We start from the raw sequence: 19,808 nt of genomic DNA, 5'->3' as shown, positions 1-19,808 counted from the left end.
TAGGGGATCAAATCACAAGCAGGAGGTGGTGTGACCCCCTGGGCATGGGCGGTGCCGCCCCAAAAGTATTTACTGATGCTGAGGATACACACAGAACCCAATCCCATGACCTGCACCTGTCCCCGGACATGTGTCACATGACTTCTCAGAACCGGATGATGCTCCACGCCTTATCTTCCTTTACTGTCATCTTGGTGTTTTCCAGTCTGTGATAATGTAACACATCTGTGACCTTCCTAAACATTTCTAAGTATTTGAGGAAATCTGATATTCTATATTCTAAAACCTTTTATACAAAAAAAAAAAATTCTTCATTTCGCCCTGTTCTGACAGCAACAAATTTTTCATACTTCGGTTCACAAACCTGTGTAAGGTGTCATTTTTTTTGGCAAAACGTGATTTTATGCATTTCCGACATTTGAAAGCATTTTGGGATGCGGTGGTGATACCTGACGTGTTTATGATTTTATTGTTTATTTTGATATCACTCCTAGGGGAAGGGGGTGATTTGAATCTTTATTTTTTTACTTTTTACATGTATAGTATGTCCGGAGTTAATCTGTCTTTATCAGTAAATAAGTCATCAGAAATGTACCTGATAAACCAGCATCGCCTCATGGTTACTCTGGGAACCATGAATTATAATGAATTAATTCCTTTATTTTATATAGCACCTAGAGATTACGCAGCGCTGCACAGAGCTTGCCAGTTCAGTCCCTTTCCCCATAGGGCTCACAATCTAATCAACCTACCAGTATGTTTTGGAGTGTGGGTGGAAACCGGAGGACCCGGAGGAAACCCACGCAAACATGGAGAGAACATACAAACTTTTTTCAGATGTTGACCTGGATGGGACTTGAACCCAGGACCCCAGTGCTGCAAGTCTGTAGTGCTAACCGCTGAGCCACCGTTCTGCCCCATGAATCATACTTTGTGCTTATATTCCTTTTCTATAGCCAGAAATATTCAAATTAACGTACCTGCCCACCACTCCATACACCCTACCCCTTTCCGTCGAAGTCAGTCATCTGCTCCTTCTAAGACTCAAATGGGATAAAGGAGTGACGTTAGAAGACGGCACAGAAGATGTAGCAGTGGGCAGGTGAGAAGTGCTCCGAGGGAGGGAGTTATGTATCACTTTGTGTTTTTACGGGGGGTATCACTGTGTGTATTACCCCTGTACTGTGGCATCACTGTGTGTATTATCCCTGTACTGTGACATCACTGTGTGTATTACCCCTGTACTGTGGCATCACTGTGTGTATTACCCCTGTACTGTGGCATCACTGTGTGTATTATCCCTGTACTGTGACATCACTGTGTGTATTGTCCCTGTACTGTGACATCACTGTGTGTATTATCCCTGTACTGTGACATCACTGTGTGTATTATCCCTGTACTGTGCCATCACTGTGTGTATTATCCCTGTACTGTGACATCACAGTGTGTATTACCCCTGTACTGTGGCATCACTGTGTGTATTACCCCTGTACTGTGGCATCACTGTGTGTATTATCCCTGTACTGTGACATCACTGTGTGTATTGTCCCTGTACTGTGACATCACTGTGTGTATTACCCATGTACTGTGACATCACTGTGTGTATTATCCCTGTACTGTGACATCACTGTGTGTACTATCCCTGTACTGTGACATCACTGTGTGTATTATCCCTGTACTGTGACATCACTGTGTGTACTATCCCTGTACTGTGATATCACTGTGTGTATTATCTCTGTACTGTGACATCACTGTGTGTATTATCCCTGTACTGTGACATCACTGTGTGTATTATACCTGTACTGTGACACTGTTGTGTGTATTATCCCTGTACTGTGATATCACTGTGTGTATTATCCCTGTACTGTGACATCACTGTGTGTATTATCCCTGTACTGTGACACTGTTGTATGTATTATCTCTGTACTGTGACATCAGTGTGTTTATTATCCCTGTACTGTGACATCACTGTGTGTATTATCCCTGTACTGTGACATCACTGTGTGTATTGTACTGTGACATCAGTGTGTTTATTATCCCTGTACTGTGACATCACTGTGTGTATTATCCCTGTACTGTGACATCACTGTGTGTATTATCCCTGTACTGTGACATCACTGTGTGTATTGTACTGTGACATCAGTGTGTTTATTATCCCTGTACTGTGACATCACTGTGTGTATTATCCCTGTACTGTGACATCACTGTGTGTATTATCCCTGTACTGTGACATCTCTGTGTGTATTATCCCTGTACTGTGACATCACTATGTGTATTATCCCTGTACTGTGACATCACTGTGTGTATTATCCCTGTACTGTGACATCACTGTGTGTATTATCCCTGTACTGTGACATCACTGTGTATTATCCCTGTACTGTGACATCACTGTGTGTATTATCTCAGTACTGTGACATCACTGTGTGTATTATCCCTGTACTGTGACATCACTGTGTGTATTATCCCTGTACTGTGACATCACTGTGTGTATTATCCCTGTACTGTGACATCACTGTGTGTATTATCTCTGTACTGTGACATCACTGTGTACATTATCCCTGTACTGTGACATCACTATGTGTATTATCCCTGTACTGTGACATCACTGTGTGTATTATCCCTGTACTGTGACATCACTGTGTGTATTATCCCTGTACTATGGCAAACACTGGTATCACACGTGTCACCTTCCTGTATACAGACGTGTTTCATGGTAGAAAGTTCAGTCATTTCTTTCCCTCTTTGTTTTCCTTTCATTTTGTATTTCAGGAACTGTGGAAAACCTACTTCCCCTGATGAAGTCACATCTAGTGATGTAACGCGTGGGTTGATTACCTGGGCCCCCTGGCTGTACTTGGTGTATCTTACCCTCCTGTTACACCCTGCCTGTGCTACTTACCCAGGCTTCTGACAGGTTATATAGTGAGGATTGCTTCACTTGGTTATTATACTCCTGCATTGCATGTTAACTTTTTTGTTTACGGGGTTTGTTTGCATAGGAATTTGACATAGGCTTTTGACAGGTTATATAGTGAGGTGTGATTCACTTGTTTATCAAACTCTTGTATTGCTTGTTAACTTACAAAATTTGTTTACATAAACACCATGTAAATCTTTAACAGCCAGAGGGGATTTGTGAGGTTGACTATATTGTACTCACCTCACCGAGTCATGCACAGTGTGCTTTATTGCACCTTTTAAGTGTTTTTATGTTTTTGAGGTCTTGTGTCGTTATATTTGTTCTAATAAAGATTGTTATTATTATTGACAATTGTTGGGCTGGTATGACACTCTCTTTCTTTTTCGCTATATGTATTATTATAGTGTCTATGGCCTAAATATAGCATTACTTGTGGTGCAGGACTCCACTTTTTTGTATATGAACTGTGGAAAATCAGTAACTTAGTAATAGAAATGCATTAGAATTATAGTAAATGTTGTCACGGAACCAATAGTAAATATACGCTTTATTAATAATTAACCCCTTATCACCGACACTAGTTTTCAGCTCAATGACCAGACTCGATTTTTCAAATCTGACATGTCTCACGATAATTGGTTATAACTTCGGAACGCTTTAACATATCCTGGTGATTTTGAGAATGTTTTCTCGTGACACATTGTACTTCATGTTAGTTATAAAATTTAAGTGATAAGTTTTGCGTTTCGTTCTGAAAAAAAGTGAAAATTTGGCAAAAGTTTGTAAAAATTCTTCATTTTCCAAGTTTGAAATGTTCTGGTTTCCAGACAGGAAGTAAAACTACCCAAAAAGTTTGATAATTAACATTTACAGAATATCTGATTTATGTTGGGATGATATTTTATGCTTCCGGTCATTTTTCTAGGATGTTATGAGGTGCAGAACTTTAGGTGCCATTTTTCTTATTTTCATGAAAATTGCCATAACTCACATTTTGAGGGACAACTCAGCTTTCAAGTGACTTTGAGAGGCCTAAATAATAGTAAAACCCCATAAATTACCCCACTATAGAAACTTCACCCCTCAACGTATGTAAAACAACTTCTATTAAGTCCATTAACCCTTTAAGTGTTTCACATGGGTTAAAAAATATGGACCTGCGATTTAGAAACTATGGAATTTTTTTGGAAATACATTCATTTAGGCCAAAACTGACATTTTCAGAATAAATTAAATGATGAAACGCACTGCAACGCTTGATGCCCAATTCCTCCCGAGTGTACTGATACCCCCATATGTGGTGGTAAACTGCTGTACGGGCGCACGGCCGAGCATAGAATGAATGGAGGCGCCATCCACAGCAGATTTGTATTGTCACATTGTACGACCTATAAATTTTTATTTTTTTTTGGTAATGCGATCATATGAGGGCTTATTTTTTATGGGATGAGATACAATGTATAAATAATTTATTTTGGGAGTCTAAAGCTTATTCTTGAGATTTTATTAACTATTTCAAGGGGGACACAAAAAAAACATCAATTTTTATTTTGGATTGTGAGCATTCCCCCCCCCCCCCCCGCTCACCGTAACGTAAAAATAATATTTTATCTTTATTCTCTGGTTCACTACGATTGCGGTGATACCTCATTTATATAGTTTTTCTTATTTTGCTCAATTTTCCTGAGCAAAACCAATATTGGAGAAAATCGCATTGTTTTTACTATTGACAACTTTTCAGGGCCATAACTTCTGTATTTTTCTGTTGTCAGATCTGGTTGAGGGCTTATTTTTTGCGAAAACAGTTGTTCTTTTCAGTCGTATCATATTAGGTACCGTAACTTTTTTTGATCACTTTTTAGAACATTTTTTGTGATGGTGTTTGATGAAAAATTGTATATTATGGGAAGTTTTTCGAGTTTTTTTTTTACGTAGTTCACCGAGCGGGTTCAATATTGATTTAGATTTATTGTACAGATTAATACGGACGCGGTGATACCAAATATGTACGTGTTTTGTGTTTTATATACTTTATTTGCATTTTATGTGTTACTGGGGAGATTATGGGACTTTTATTTTATTTATTTATTTAATTATATTATAAAAAGATTTAATTTTTTTTTTTTTCCTTTTTTACATTTTCTACTTCTTGGCTTGAATAAGCGATCATCCGATCGCTTATTCAAGCCTTTACACTGCAATACACTTGTATTGCAGTGTATAGTGAAAGTAACTGAGCATGCTGCGCATGCTCAGTTACTTACAGCCGGGTCCTGCCAGGAAGGCAGGACCCGGTGAGAAGAGGAGCCGACAGCCCCGGGTCACTCGTGGGAACCCGGGGCAGCGGCAGGAGGGATCGGATCCCCCGGTAAGCACACCGGGGGGGTCCGATCCACAGGGGACACACTTGCACGCCGCGGTCATGCTTGACCGCGGCGTGCAAGGGGTTAAACACCCGGGATCGGAGTTTTTCCGATCCCGGGTGTTAGTGCCGGGTCTGGGCTGCACCAGCGAGACCCGGTGTCCCGAAAACTTCTTCTGATGCGCCGCCGTAGAAAGGCGTCGCATCAGAAGAAGTACCCTTAATGACCGCCGTAAAAACCCGATAGGGCGGTCATTAAGGGATTAAAGGGTTTGTCCCACCAAACAAGTCAGCCCCTATCCACAGGATAGGACCTAACTTGCTGATCAGTGGCGGTGTCAGTGATGAGACCCCCACAGATCACGATAACGAAGGGTCCGATGGGATCCAGGGTACCTCCGTCGGACCCCTCATCGCTCCCCAAGATAAATGGAGCAGACGACCGTGCATGTCCATTCTGCTCCATTCAGACAGAGATTGCCGAGTAAGTTTGACTTTCATGTGCTCTATGTGGTTACATTTTATTGCTGCTGGTTGAGTCGCTATAAATGGGATGTACCAAAATTGATTGTTATCCTCTGTCCATCTGACCTCCGAAACTCCCACCAATCACGTGAGTGGATCCCACCGGTCACAAGAACAGGGGTCACTAATTGAATAAAGCGGCAGGTAGAGGTAGATGTAAATTGCTGAACACATCGCTCAGATATCTTCAAGAAGAGCCAGAGAATGCCGAGCAATGAATGGAGCGGCAGAGCACAGGCAGAGGACCAGAAACCAATTCTCATTATCGGTGGGAGCAGCCGGACCCCCACTAATTAGATTGCCGTTTCCTGTGAAGTCAGCGCCATCACTGAAGGATCCCCTCTCCTCTCTGTGATCGCCTGTGGAACAAACTTGTAAAATAAACGGGGTCATTGAGCCTTTAATTTCTAATTAGCAAAAAGGTCATATGTGGCATAATATAAAAAAATATTAGAATTTCTCATCGCTCTTTCTATTTCACTTCCTCAGAGTTTGCACAGTCTCTTCTTACTATTCTTCAGATGTCACCTTCATGTCACTGGTGCCCCTGCGATCCACATTTAGGATCGCAGGCACACCCGTGCCCCTCTCTGTGGCGGCACCCCGGTCCAGACTCACTTACCTCTCGGCGTTCCTGCTCCCGTCCGGGCTGGCCAGCGTGCGTGTCCCTGCTGCCTTGCAAATTTAAAGAGCCAGCGCACCGCTGATTGCCACTGGCCACTTCCCGGGTTTCTATAAAGACCGGCTGTGCCCAGCAACCCCGCCGGATCCTTGAGCTTCATGCCAATGAGAAAGCTTCCCCTGTGCGTTACTTGTGTTCTGACCTCCCGTCGTGACCCCAGATCTGTCCTTGACTTGGCTCCTTCGCTGCCAGCCCTGACCTCCTGCCCTGTCCCCGGCCTTGCATCAGGACGGGAGCAGGAACGCGGAGAGGTAAGTGAGTCTGGACCGGGGTGCCGCCACAGAGAGGGGCACGGGTGTGCCTGCGATCCTAAATGTGGATCGCAGGGGCACCCGTGACATGAAGGTGACATCTGTCCCCGGCCTTGCATCATTACCGCCTACCTTGATCATCTGCCTGTTCCTGACCACGAGACTGCCGGCAGATGTACGTCCAGCGCACTGGAGTGGAGGAGGGGTGACCCCTCTCCATAGAAATCCACGGCGTACAGCCGCGCAAACGGGGAAAGATAGGACATGTCCCCGCGTACATCGCTCTGTGCGCCCATTGACGTCCATGGGGAAGGTGCCATACGTTAGTGTGAATTCGGCCTAAGACTTTATGTTTTTTTTTTTCCGACAACATTTAAAAGTGTTTAAAACTTTTTAAATTACTGAAAGGAAATCTACCACCAAAATCAGGATACACCGGAGACGCTTACTCAAAAATCCGGGCACTGTGACTGTGGTAATCTTCTTATATTTGTTCGCTGTGGCCTCCTCCTAAATTCAACTTTTGAAATTATGCTAATGAGTCTCTGGGGGTGCTGCACCCTTACAGGCTGTTACACATACCCCTGCTCCCTCAGCACCTTCCCCCCTTCTTGCTGTAATATCATGGCAGCAGCATAGAGGGACTCTGGTAACAACTCCCAGAGCCCTTCTGGCTCATTAGCATAATTGTAAAAGTTGCTTTTAGAAGGAAGGAGGCCATGGATATCAAATTACCACAGTCACGGTGCCTGGATCTATGAGTAAGTGTCCATGGAGGGATTCTGATGGTAGATTTCCTTTATGTTTTGTTATTTTCTTAAGTCAGCCTGAGGCCTTCATGTCAGCAGATCAGCACACCACAAAGCAGAAGGTGTGTGTGTTTGTGTAGGGAAGTGGGGGTTGATCATTCGGACCAATCCCCCGGTAAGGTGTCTGTTACTATGTGTGATGATCATACATGTGCACAGCTCTGGTTACAAACCCTTCACCTTTACCAGGGCAGAGTCCTATGAAAGCAGCAATGAAGGTTCCTTTTCAATGGCAGCAATCCTTGATCTTGAAAATATAGAACAGTAACGGAAAATATAATGGAAAGCAAGTTTCGCCATATTATGGATAACCTTTATTTGCTAAAATAGGGCCTATTTGCAATACACATGTTCTGTCTTCAGAGGCAGGATGTTATAGAGCAGGAGGTGCTGGGCAGATTGTACATAGTGTTCTATCTGCAGGCTGCATGTTATAGAGCAAGAGGAGCTGTGCAGATTGCACATAGTGTCCTATCTGCAGGCAGCATGTTATAGAGCAGGAGGAGCTATGCAGATTGTACATAGTGTCCTATCTGCAGGCAGCATGTTATAGAGCAGGAGGAGCTGAGCAGCTTGTACATAGTGCCTTATCTGCAGGCAGCATGTTATAGAGCAGGAGGAGCTGAGCAGCTTGTACATAGTGCCCTATCTGCGGACAGCATGTCATAGAGCAGTGGGAGCAGAGCAGATTGTACATAGTGTCCTATCTGCAGACAACATGTTATAGAGCAGAAATAGCTAAGCAAAAATATATTCATGCACCTGGGCTTATGAGTCCGCTGAATGACCAGAGTCTCACCAATCAAGGATTTACATAGATCAAAAACTGCTGGCATATTATTCATTTATGCATCTATTATACCATAAGGCTGATCCAGGACCTTGTTTTATGAAAACAAGTTACATAAAATTGTTTGTCCAGTTTATAAATTTCCAGAAATGATGCATTAAAATTAAAACCTCCTGACTATGGGGTAGCGGATCACACGTCTGTTATATATGGACTGACAGCGCACGCTACCGATTATATACAGAGTCATCTGCGGTTAATCCCCCTCACATGACGGAGAACATTGCGCCCCATTCATAGGACCCGTCACATACTGTTATCCTCACACTCTTTATTGCCTGTAATATATATACATGTAGCACAATATAAAACATCCTGGAAATGAAAAATAACATAAAACATAATAAAATATCATGGAATTCATCCCAAAAGGATGGAAATTTCACATTCACATAGAGCAGCTGCATAGATACTGTACCACAGTGCAGCGCTGGGTATACAGTGGCCTATGGAGGTGGAGGGCCACCAGGATGGGCACATTTACCGCCCAGGTCACAGCTCCGCAAAGGGAAGGGAGATCTGTTCAGGGCATGAAAGAAGAAGCATTGTGTGCCCCATCTTATAGTAAGGTCTCTGCTCTCAGCTGGGGACCCTCTGCTCCTACCCTGACCTACCCCATGCAGCATCACCCATGTAAAATTCAGATTTTCCTCTATGCAGCATCCCGCCATCTTATGCCACCCAACTAGTGGCTCATGCATCCTGCCCCACCATGATTTTACCCCTTAGTTACTGCCTCATACATTTTGCCACCTGCAGCCACCCCGATACTGCATTGTGCCCAAGTACTGCCTAATGCATCCTGCCCTCCCCTGCCAACCTGATCTAACTCCATGTAGTCACCTTGTACCTTGCCACCTGCTCCCATTCTGATTTTCGCACATGTAGCATCCTGCCATCTCATGCCACCCAAGTACTAGCTCATGCCATCCTGCCACCCTCATCCTACTCCGTGCAGCATCCTGTCCTCTTATGTCATTCAACTACTGCCAGCATCCTGCCACCTCATGCCCCCCAAGTACTGCCGCATGCATTCTGTCCTTGTGTCACCCTTCTCCTAACCCATGCAGCATCCTGCCAGCTCATGCCACCCAAGTACTGCCTCATGCATCCTGCCAATGCCATTGCAGCATCCTAACATTACATACATCCAAGGACTGCCTCATGCTTCCTGCCACCCTGATCCTAACCTAGGCAGCATCCTGCCAGCTCATGCCACCCAAGTACTGCCTCATGCATCCTACCAACTACTACCTCCCCATGCAGCATCCTAATGTTACATACACCCAAGGACTGCCTCATGGTTCCTGCCACCCTGATCCTAACCCAGGCGGCATCTTGCCAGCTCATGCCATTGCCACCCAAGTACTGCCATATGCATCCTGCCACCCTAATCCTAACCCAGGCAGAATCTTGCCAGCTTATGCCAACCGAGTACTGCCTCATGCATCCTGCCACCCTCATCCTAACCTAGGCAGCATCCTTCCAGCTCATGCCACCCAAGTACTGCCTCATGCATCCTGCCACCCTCATCCTAACCTAGGCAGCATCCTTCCAGCTCATGCCACCCAAGTACTGCCTCATGTATCCTTCAAACTACTACCACCCCAAACAGCATCCTGCCACCTAAGTACTGCCTCATGCCACCATCTTCATATCACCCCATGCAGCATCCTAACATTTCATAGCACCCAAGGGTGTTGCCATGCCACGCTGCACCTAATGCTGCTATAATCTACTGCTCTCTATCTCCTTCAGCCTCATGTAGCTTTTTGGCCTCTGGCGCCAGCACCCCATGCCGGGCATTGCTCTCTAAAACGTGCTTTACATCCTGCTGTGACCCCTTATCTTTTAGATTCCTGCCCCTTCATACAAGGCAGGTGGCTACCAGCCAAAACTTCTTCAGCCAAGTGTGCATGTCTTCTCTGTAGCAATAGGAACGCACATCAATGGAGATTTATAAAAATTGGGCAAGGTAAGATCCATCAGACTGAACTTTTGAGTTGGGAGACCACACACTAAGTAAATGGTATGGCTGCCATTCACTAATGTATATGGTAAACCTTACACGGCAACTGGCCAATAGGCACCTGGTCTGTGGTCTATAGTCTGTGCTATATATCATCTATTTCATTATGGCCTAATACAGTTTTGTGCTTGTTATAGTCTAATAGGGAGATTTATCTGAAGTGTCTAAGGTAAAACTGTTCTAGTTTCCCATAGTAACCAATCAGAGCTCAGCTTTCATTTTCCCACAGCTGTATATAAAATTGAATCTGAGCTCTGATTGGTTTCCATGGGCAACTAGAACAGTTTTACCTCAGAAACTTGATGATAAATCTCTAGTATTTTTATAGTAATTAACGAATATCAAATATATTATTTTACATCTACATTCTTATTTTATGTGCTTCACTCCAAGAATTTGTAAACTATATAACTAATCCCTGGAGAGGAGTGTAACCATAGCTTTGTATATGTTATTAGTAGCAGCAGAACTGTGAAAAATTACATTTCTCCTCTTCCCTGCTGGAGAGCCTGATGACGAAACACTGGAGGCGTGCGTATCTATGAGCCAACAGTGACGTACACAGAGCAGCTGACGCTAAAAAAACATATTTTCTAAAAGTCAGGAACCCTGGCGTGTCAAGGAAAGCCTGGTCTAATGAAGATACGTGTCAAGATGTACATAAAGACGCGGACAGGTAAGTATATTTAGCTAAAATGGCGACCACAAAAGCGGTAGATTTCCTTTGAATCCTCTTCCATGTATCCTCACACTGCTGTACTCTTAGTTCTGTGCACCAACCTGCCTCCTTTGCGCCAAATATAAGCTGTAGCAGGTTTTTGTTGAATACTACAGTAGTCATGCAGAGGGGAACGGTTGTGGAGTTGTTCTGTGCAGAGTGCTAAGAGCACAGCAGTTTGAGGACACACCTTTAGTGCACTTGGAGAATCTAGAATCCCAGAACTTAATCTATTTTCACAGTCCTGCTGCTACTAATGATATTCACAATGGTATGATTTCATAGATCTCCAGGGATGCTACCTAACGCTGACCAATCAAAACTGCTGCCTGATTCCCTTTAAATATTACATTATTAAACTAATAGACATATTTTATCCTAAATAATAGGTTATGTTTCTATCCACTATTTTGGTAACTGTTATACAAGCAGTTGGTACTTTCTGAGACCCTGTACATTAAGTATCCAGTGATCCAGAAACCTGCCCTGTACTGATGAGGAGCGTCAACTACGAAGCATTGCTGTGTACTAATGGCCATTTCTAACTGGTATGATAAAGTATTTGACATTTATTTACAGGCTAATCCCCTATGGATGGTTCTAAAATGAGCCTAGTTTACAGCGCCACCTACATGTGCAAGATGCAAGTAAAAGTTCTTCATAAAACTTCAAGCAACAGCGCCGCCCGTAGGTACAATACAAAAATACACTGTCCGTCATCATAAAATATTGCCTATGTTTTCAATCTAGTGCAGATACATTCAAATGCTTTGAGGATCGAGATGTAAAAATGTCCCTTTTGTAGGTTTTAATCCCTTAAAACTATAAAGCTCAGATACTAATGGTAAAATGTGTTAAGTTCATTGCCAGGATGCCACCTGCTGGCCTTCTTCCCCCTTTAATAATCCAGCCTCCTAATCCTGGGGATCTCCGCACCAATCCAGTGTAATCCTGTGCTTGTAAACAGTAACGGTAAAGTGCAAATGCACCCTCTATCCCAAGGCACTTCTGACGGTAATGGAGATTCCATGTCCCCTCCGGAGATTCCACATCCCCTGGTGCCCTTCTCATATACTGTTCATTTGGATGGCACCATTGTTGATGGTGCTGTAATGCATTTTGTTCTTTCGATGGTTGAGGATGGACAGGACCAATACCAGAACGATGAGAAGAACCACCCCAATGCCCAACAGAGACAGCAGGGCGGCATGTGCCTGGCCGACTGTGAGGACTCTTCCGAGGAATGGCACTCCATCCTGCCCTTCAAAATCTACAATGGAGAGAAGAAATTAACCAAACTGTGGAGACCTTGGAAACTTATATATTTTTTTTGTGGCCTAAAGGAAACTTACCTCTTTGTATGTGTTCTTCTTCTTGGTCTGAAATTAAAAACAAAAGAGATTTACATATTTAGTTCTATCGGGTCCATACAAACCTACTAGAACCTCTATAAGTGTGGTGGGATGCCTCCCTTCATCCTTAGCAGATCATCTCCAAATCTGGAGGACCCAACAGGGGAGATTAACTATGCCTTCTCCAATAGTTTTCTGGCAGAAAAAGCACACAAATCACCCCCTCTCCGCCAGTTTCAGGCTTTACCGACCAGTATGTAACTTTGGGTGTGTCAGAGAGTGAGGCAAGCGGAGGACAAACTGGTGGAGTTTGCAACCGTATTAAGAAAGAGGCTGTAAATATGGGCACTGGAGCCTGTATGCCAGTCTTAATGAAATCTCCCCCATTAAGTCTGATTACAGCTGATTCCTTGATAATATCTTCTGTTGGGGACCCTATAATCGGCCTCTGACAAGAATCACTTGGGATCAGATAGATGCTTTTCTGCAGTCACATTCACCTTGAACTTTGTATATAAGATGGCGGCTGATGACTGGCTCAAGCAGCAGCACCTTTATTTACCCTGTTCCCTTATAAAGAATGGCTGGACCATTATACAAGATTTTTTATCTCTTGTGTCACCCCCTCATCCTCATAAACTGTAAGCTCTTGCGTCACCCCCTCATCCCCATAAACTGTAAGCTCTTGTGTCACCCTTCATCCTCATAGACTGTAAGCTCTCGTGTCACCCCCTCATAGACTGTAAGCTCTTGTGTCACCCTTCATCCTCATAGACTGTAAGCTCTTGTGTCCCCCCTCATTCTCATAGACTGTAAGCTCTTGTGTCACCTCCTTATAGACTGTAAGCTCTTGTGTCACCCCTCATCCTCATAGACTGTAAGCTCTTGTGTCACCCCCTCATCCTCATAGACTGTAAGCTCTTGTGTCACCACCTCATCCTCATAGACTGCAGGCTCTTGTGTCCCCCCTCATCCTCATAGACTGTAAGCTCTTGTGTCACCCCTCATCCTCATAGACTGTAAGCTCTTGTGTCACCCCCTCATCCTCATAGACTGTAAGCTCTTGCGTCACCCCCTCATCCTCATAGACTGTAAGCTCTTGTGTCACCCCCTCATCCTCATAGACTGTAAGCTCTTGTGTCACCCCCTCATCCTCATAGACTGTAGGCTCTTGTGTCACCCCCTCATCCTCATAGACTGTAAGCTCTTGTGTCACCCCCTCATCCTCATAGACTGTAAGCTCTTGTGTCACCCCCTTATCCTCATAGACTGTAAGCTCTTGTGTCACTCCTCATCCTCATAGACTGTAAGCTCTTGTGTCACCCCCTCATCTTCATAGACTGTATGCTCTTGTGTCACCCCCTCATCCCCATAAACTGTAAGCTCTTGTGTCACCCTGTTCCCTTATAAAGAATGGCTGGACCATTATACAAGATTTTTTATCTCTTGTGTCACCCCCTCATCCTCATAAACTGTAAGCTCTTGCGTCACCCCCTCATCCCCATAAACTGTAAGCTCTTGTGTCACCCTTCATCCTCAGACTGTAAGCTCTCGTGTCACCCCCTCATAGACTGTAAGCTCTTGTGTCACCCTTCATCCTCATAGACTGTAAGCTCTTGTGTCCCCCCTCATTCTCATAGACTGTAAGCTCTTGTGTCACCTCCTTATAGACTGTAAGCTCTTGTGTCACCCCTCATCCTCATAGACTGTAAGCTCTTGTGTCACCCCCTCATCCTCATAGACTGTAAGCTCTTGTGTCACCACCTCATCCTCATAGACTGCAGGCTCTTGTGTCCCCCCTCATCCTCATAGACTGTAAGCTCTTGTGTCACCCCTCATCCTCATAGACTGTAAGCTCTTGTGTCACCCCCTCATCCTCATAGACTGTAAGCTCTTGCGTCACCCCCTCATCCTCATAGACTGTAAGCTCTTGTGTCACCCCCTCATCCTCATAGACTGTAAGCTCTTGTGTCACCCCCTCATCCTCATAGACTGTAGGCTCTTGTGTCACCCCCTCATCCTCATAGACTGTAAGCTCTTGTGTCACCCCCTCATCCTCATTGACTGTAAGCTCTTGTGTCACCCCCTTATCCTCATAGACTGTAAGCTCTTGTGTCACTCCTCATCCTCATAGACTGTAAGCTCTTGTGTCACCCCCTCATCTTCATAGACTGTATGCTCTTGTGTCACCCTTCATCCTCATAGACTATAAGCTCTCGTGTCACCCCCTCATGCCCATAAACTGTAAGCTCTTGTGTCACCCCCTCATCCTCATAGACTGTAAGCTCTCGTGTCACCCCCTCATAGACTGTAAGCTCTTGTGTCACCCCCTCATCCTCATAGACTGTAAGCTCTTGTGTCACTCCTCATCCTCATAGACTGTAAGCTCTTGTGTCACCCCCTCATCCTCATAGACTGTAAGCTCTTGTGTCTCCCCTCATCCTCATAGACTGTAAGCTCTTGTGTCATCCCCTCATCCTCATAGACTGTAACCTCTTGTGTCACCCCCTCATCCTCATAGACTGTAAGCTCTTGTGTCCCCCCCTCATCCTCATAGTCTGTAAGCTCTTGTGTCACCTCCTCATCCTCATAGACTGTAAGCTCTTGTGTGTCCCCCTCATCCTCATAGACTGTAAGCTCTTGTGTCCCCCCCCTCATCCTCATAGTCTGTAAGCTCTTGTGTCACCTCCTCATCCTCATAGACTGTAAGCTCTTGTGTGTCCCCCTCATCCTCATAGACTGTAAGCTCTTGTGTCACCCCCTCATCCTCATAGACTGTAAGCTCTTGTGTCCCCCCTCATCCTCATAGACTGTAAGCTTTTGTGTCATCCCCTCATCCTCATAGACTGTAAGCTCTTGTGTCACCCCCTCATCCTCATAGACTGTAAGCTCTTTCGTCACCCCCTCATACTCATAGATTGTAAGCTCTTGTGTCACCCCCTCATCCTCATAGACTGTAAGCTCTTGTGTCACCCCCTCATCCTCATAGACTGTAAGCTCTCGTGTCACCCCCTTATCCTCATAGACTGTAAGCTCTTGTGTCACCCCCTCATCTTCATAGACTGTATGCTCTTGTGTCACCCTTCATCCTCATAAACTATAAGCTCTCGTGTCACCCCCTCATCCTCATAGTCTGTAAGCTCTTGTGTCACCTCCTCATCCTCATAGACTGTAAGCTCTTGTGTGTCCCCCTCATCCTCATAGACTGTAAGCTCTTGTGTGTCCCCCTCATCCTCATAGACTGTAAGCTCTTGTGTCCCCCCTCATCCTCATAGACTGTAAGCTTTTGTGTCATCCCCTCATCCTCATAGACTGTAAGCTCTTGTGTCACCCCCTCATCCTCATAGACCGTAAGCTCTTTCGTCACCCCCTCATACTCATAGACTGTAAGCTCTTGTGTCACCCCCTCATCCTCAGACTGTAAGCTCTTGTGTCACCCCCTCATCCTCATAGACTGTAAGCTCTTTCGTCACCCCCTCATACTCATAGACTGTAAGCTCTTGTGTCACCCCCTCATCCTCATAGACTGTAAGCTCTTGTGTCACCCCCTCATCCTCATAGACTGTAAGCTCTTTCGTCACCCCCTCATACTCATAGACTGTAAGCTCTTGTGTCACCCCCTCATCCTCATAGACTGTAAGCTCTTGTGTCACCCCCTCATACTCATAGACTGTAAGCTCTTGTGTCACCCCCTCATACTCATAGACTGTAAGCTCTTGTGTCACCCCCTCATCCTCATAGACTGTAAGCTCTTGTGTCACCCCCTCATCCTCATAGACTGTAAGCTCTTGTGTCTCCCCTCATCCTCATAGACTGTAAGCTCTTGTGTCCCCCCTCATCCTCATAGACTGTAAGCTCTTGTGTGTCCCCCTCATCCTCATAGACTGTAAGCTCTTGTGTCACCCCCTCATCCTCATAGACTGTAAGCTCTTGTGTCCCCCCCTCATCCTCATAGTCTGTAAGCTCTTGTGTCACCTCCTCATCCTCATAGACTGTAAGCTCTTGTGTGTCCCCCTCATCCTCATAGACTATAAGCTCTTGTGTCCCCCCTCATCCTCATAGACTGTAAGCTTTTGTGTCATCCCCTCATCCTCATAGACTGTAAGCTCTTGTGTCACCCCCTCATCCTCATAGACTGTAACCTCTTGTGTCACCCCCTCATCCTCATAGACTGTAAGCTCTTGTGTCATCCCCTCATCCTCATAGACTGTAACCTCTTGTGTCACCCCCTCATCCTCATAGACTGTAAGCTCTTGTGTCCCCCCTCATCCTCATAGTCTGTAAGCTCTTGTGTCACCTCCTCATCCTCATAGACTGTAAGCTCTTATGTCCCCCCCTCATCCTCATAGACTGTAAGCTCTTGTGTCTCCCCTCATCCTCATAGACTGTAAGCTTTTGTGTCATCCCCTCATCCTCATAGACTGTAAGCTCTTGTGTCACCCCCTCATCCTCATAGACTGTAAGCTCTTTCGTCACCCCCTCATACTCATAGACTGTAAGCTCTTGTGTCACCCCCTCATCCTCATAGACTGTAAGCTCTTGTGTCACCCCCTCATCCTCATAGACTGTAAGCTCTCGTGTCACCCCCTTATCCTCATAGACTGTAAGCTCTTGTGTCACCCCCTCATCTTCATAGACTGTATGCTCTTGTGTCACCCTTCATCCTCATAGACTATAAGCTCTCGTGTCACCCCCTCATGCCCATAAACTGTAAGCTCTTGTGTCACCCCCTCATCCTCATAGACTGTAAGCTCTCGTGTCACCCCCTCATAGACTGTAAGCTCTTGTGTCACCCCCTCATCCTCATAGACTGTAAGCTCTTGTGTCACCCCTCATCCTCATAGACTGTAAGCTCTTGTGTCACCCCCTCATCCTCATAGACTGTAAGCTCTTGTGTCTCCCCTCATCCTCATAGACTGTAAGCTCTTGTGTCATCCCCTCATCCTCATAGACTGTAAGCTCTTGTGTCTCCCCTCATCCTCATAGACTGTAAGCTCTTGTGTCATCCCCTCATCCTCATAGACTGTAAGCTCTTGTGTCCCCCCCTCATCCTCATAGACTGTAAGCTCTTGTGTGTCCCCCTCATCCTCATAGACTGTAAGCTCTTGTGTGTCCCCCTCATCCTCATAGACTGTAAGCTCTTGTGTCCCCCCTCATCCTCATAGACTGTAAGCTTTTGTGTCATCCCCTCATCCTCATAGACTGTAAGCTCTTGTGTCACCCCCTCATCCTCATAGACTGTAAGCTCTTTCGTCACCCCCTCATACTCATAGACTGTAAGCTCTTGTGTCACCCCCTCATCCTCATAGACTGTAAGCTCTTGTGTCACCCCCTCATCCTCATAGACTGTAAGCTCTTTCGTCACCCCCTCATACTCATAGACTGTAAGCTCTTGTGTCACCCCCTCATCCTCATAGACTGTAAGCTCTTGTGTCACCCCCTCATCCTCATAGACTGTAAGCTCTTTCGTCACCCCCTCATACTCATAGACTGTAAGCTCTTGTGTCACCCCCTCATCCTCATAGACTGTAAGCTCTTGTGTCACCCCCTCATCCTCATAGACTGTAAGCTCTTTCGTCACCCCCTCATACTCATAGACTGTAAGCTCTTGTGTCACCCCCTCATCCTCATAGACTGTAAGCTCTTGTGTCACCCCCTCATCCTCATAGACTGTAAGCTCTTGTGTCTCCCCTCATCCTCATAGACTGTAAGCTCTTGTGTCATCCCCTCATCCTCATAGACTGTAACCTCTTGTGTCACCCCCTCATCCTCATAGACTGTAAGCTCTTGTGTCCCCCCCTCATCCTCATAGTCTGTAAGCTCTTGTGTCACCTCCTCATCCTCATAGACTGTAAGCTCTTGTGTGTCCCCCTCATCCTCATAGACTGTAAGCTCTTGTGTCCCCCCTCATCCTCATAGACTGTAAGCTTTTGTGTCATCCCCTCATCCTCATAGACTGTAAGCTCTTGTGTCACCCCCTCATCCTCATAGACTGTAACCTCTTGTGTCACCCCCTCATCCTCATAGACTGTAAGCTCTTGTGTCATCCCCTCATCCTCATAGACTGTAACCTCTTGTGTCACCCCCTCATCCTCATAGACTGTAAGCTCTTGTGTCCCCCCCTCATCCTCATAGTCTGTAAGCTCTTGTGTCACCTCCTCATCCTCATAGACTGTAAGCTCTTATGTCCCCCCCTCATCCTCATAGACTGTAAGCTCTTGTGTCCCCCCTCATCCTCATAGACTGTAAGCTTTTGTGTCATCCCCTCATCCTCATAGACTGTAAGCTCTTGTGTCACCCCCTCATCCTCATAGACTGTAAGCTCTTTCGTCACCCCCTCATACTCATAGACTGTAAGCTCTTGTGTCACCCCCTCATACTCATAGACTGTAAGCTCTTGTGTCACCCCCTCATCCTCATAGACTGTAAGCTCTCGTGTCACCCCCTTATCCTCATAGACTGTAAGCTCTTGTGTCACCCCCTCATCTTCATAGACTGTATGCTCTTGTGTCACCCTTCATCCTCATAGACTATAAGCTCTCGTGTCACCCCCTCATGCCCATAAACTGTAAGCTCTTGTGTCACCCCCTCATCCTCATAGACTGTAAGCTCTCGTGTCACCCCCTCATAGACTGTAAGCTCTTGTGTCACCCCCTCATCCTCATAGACTGTAAGCTCTTGTGTCACCCCTCATCCTCATAGACTGTAAGCTCTTGTGTCACCCCCTCATCCTCATAGACTGTAAGCTCTTGTGTCTCCCCTCATCCTCATAGACTGTAAGCTCTCGTGTCATCCCCTCATCCTCATAGACTGTAAGCTCTTGTGTCTCCCCTCATCCTCATAGACTGTAAGCTCTTGTGTCATCCCCTCATCCTCATAGACTGTAAGCTCTTGTGTCCCCCCCTCATCCTCATAGACTGTAAGCTCTTGTGTGTCCCCCTCATCCTCATAGACTGTAAGCTCTTGTGTGTCCCCCTCATCCTCATAGACTGTAAGCTCTTGTGTCCCCCCTCATCCTCATAGACTGTAAGCTTTTGTGTCATCCCCTCATCCTCATAGACTGTAAGCTCTTGTGTCACCCCCTCATCCTCATAGACTGTAAGCTCTTTCGTCACCCCCTCATACTCATAGACTGTAAGCTCTTGTGTCACCCCCTCATCCTCATAGACTGTAAGCTCTTGTGTCACCCCCTCATCCTCATAGACTGTAAGCTCTTTCGTCACCCCCTCATACTCATAGACTGTAAGCTCTTGTGTCACCCCCTCATCCTCATAGACTGTAAGCTCTTGTGTCACCCCCTCATCCTCATA

General features: G+C 45.5%; 1 protein-coding gene across 1 annotated transcript in view; it reads right to left on the bottom strand.

Annotated features, from left to right (window-relative positions):
* Positions 1–8,653: 8,653 nt before the first annotated feature.
* HEPHL1 (hephaestin like 1) overlaps positions 8,654–19,808 on the bottom strand; it is a 64,449-nt gene continuing 53,294 nt past the window's right edge. The window contains exons 19-20 of the mRNA XM_072134132.1: positions 12,499–12,525; positions 8,654–12,416 (exon numbers count right to left, since the gene is read on the bottom strand). Coding sequence (XP_071990233.1) covers positions 12,214–12,416; positions 12,499–12,525 — 230 coding nt within the window. The 3' untranslated portion in view covers positions 8,654–12,213. The remainder of the gene's footprint in view (positions 12,417–12,498; positions 12,526–19,808) is intronic.

This window comes from Engystomops pustulosus, chromosome 2, assembly GCF_040894005.1.
Source record: "Engystomops pustulosus chromosome 2, aEngPut4.maternal, whole genome shotgun sequence".
Lineage (NCBI taxonomy): Eukaryota > Metazoa > Chordata > Amphibia > Anura > Leptodactylidae > Engystomops > Engystomops pustulosus.
The sequence above is the reverse complement of the archived record's forward strand: the minus strand, read 5'-3'. Positions and strand labels throughout refer to the sequence as shown.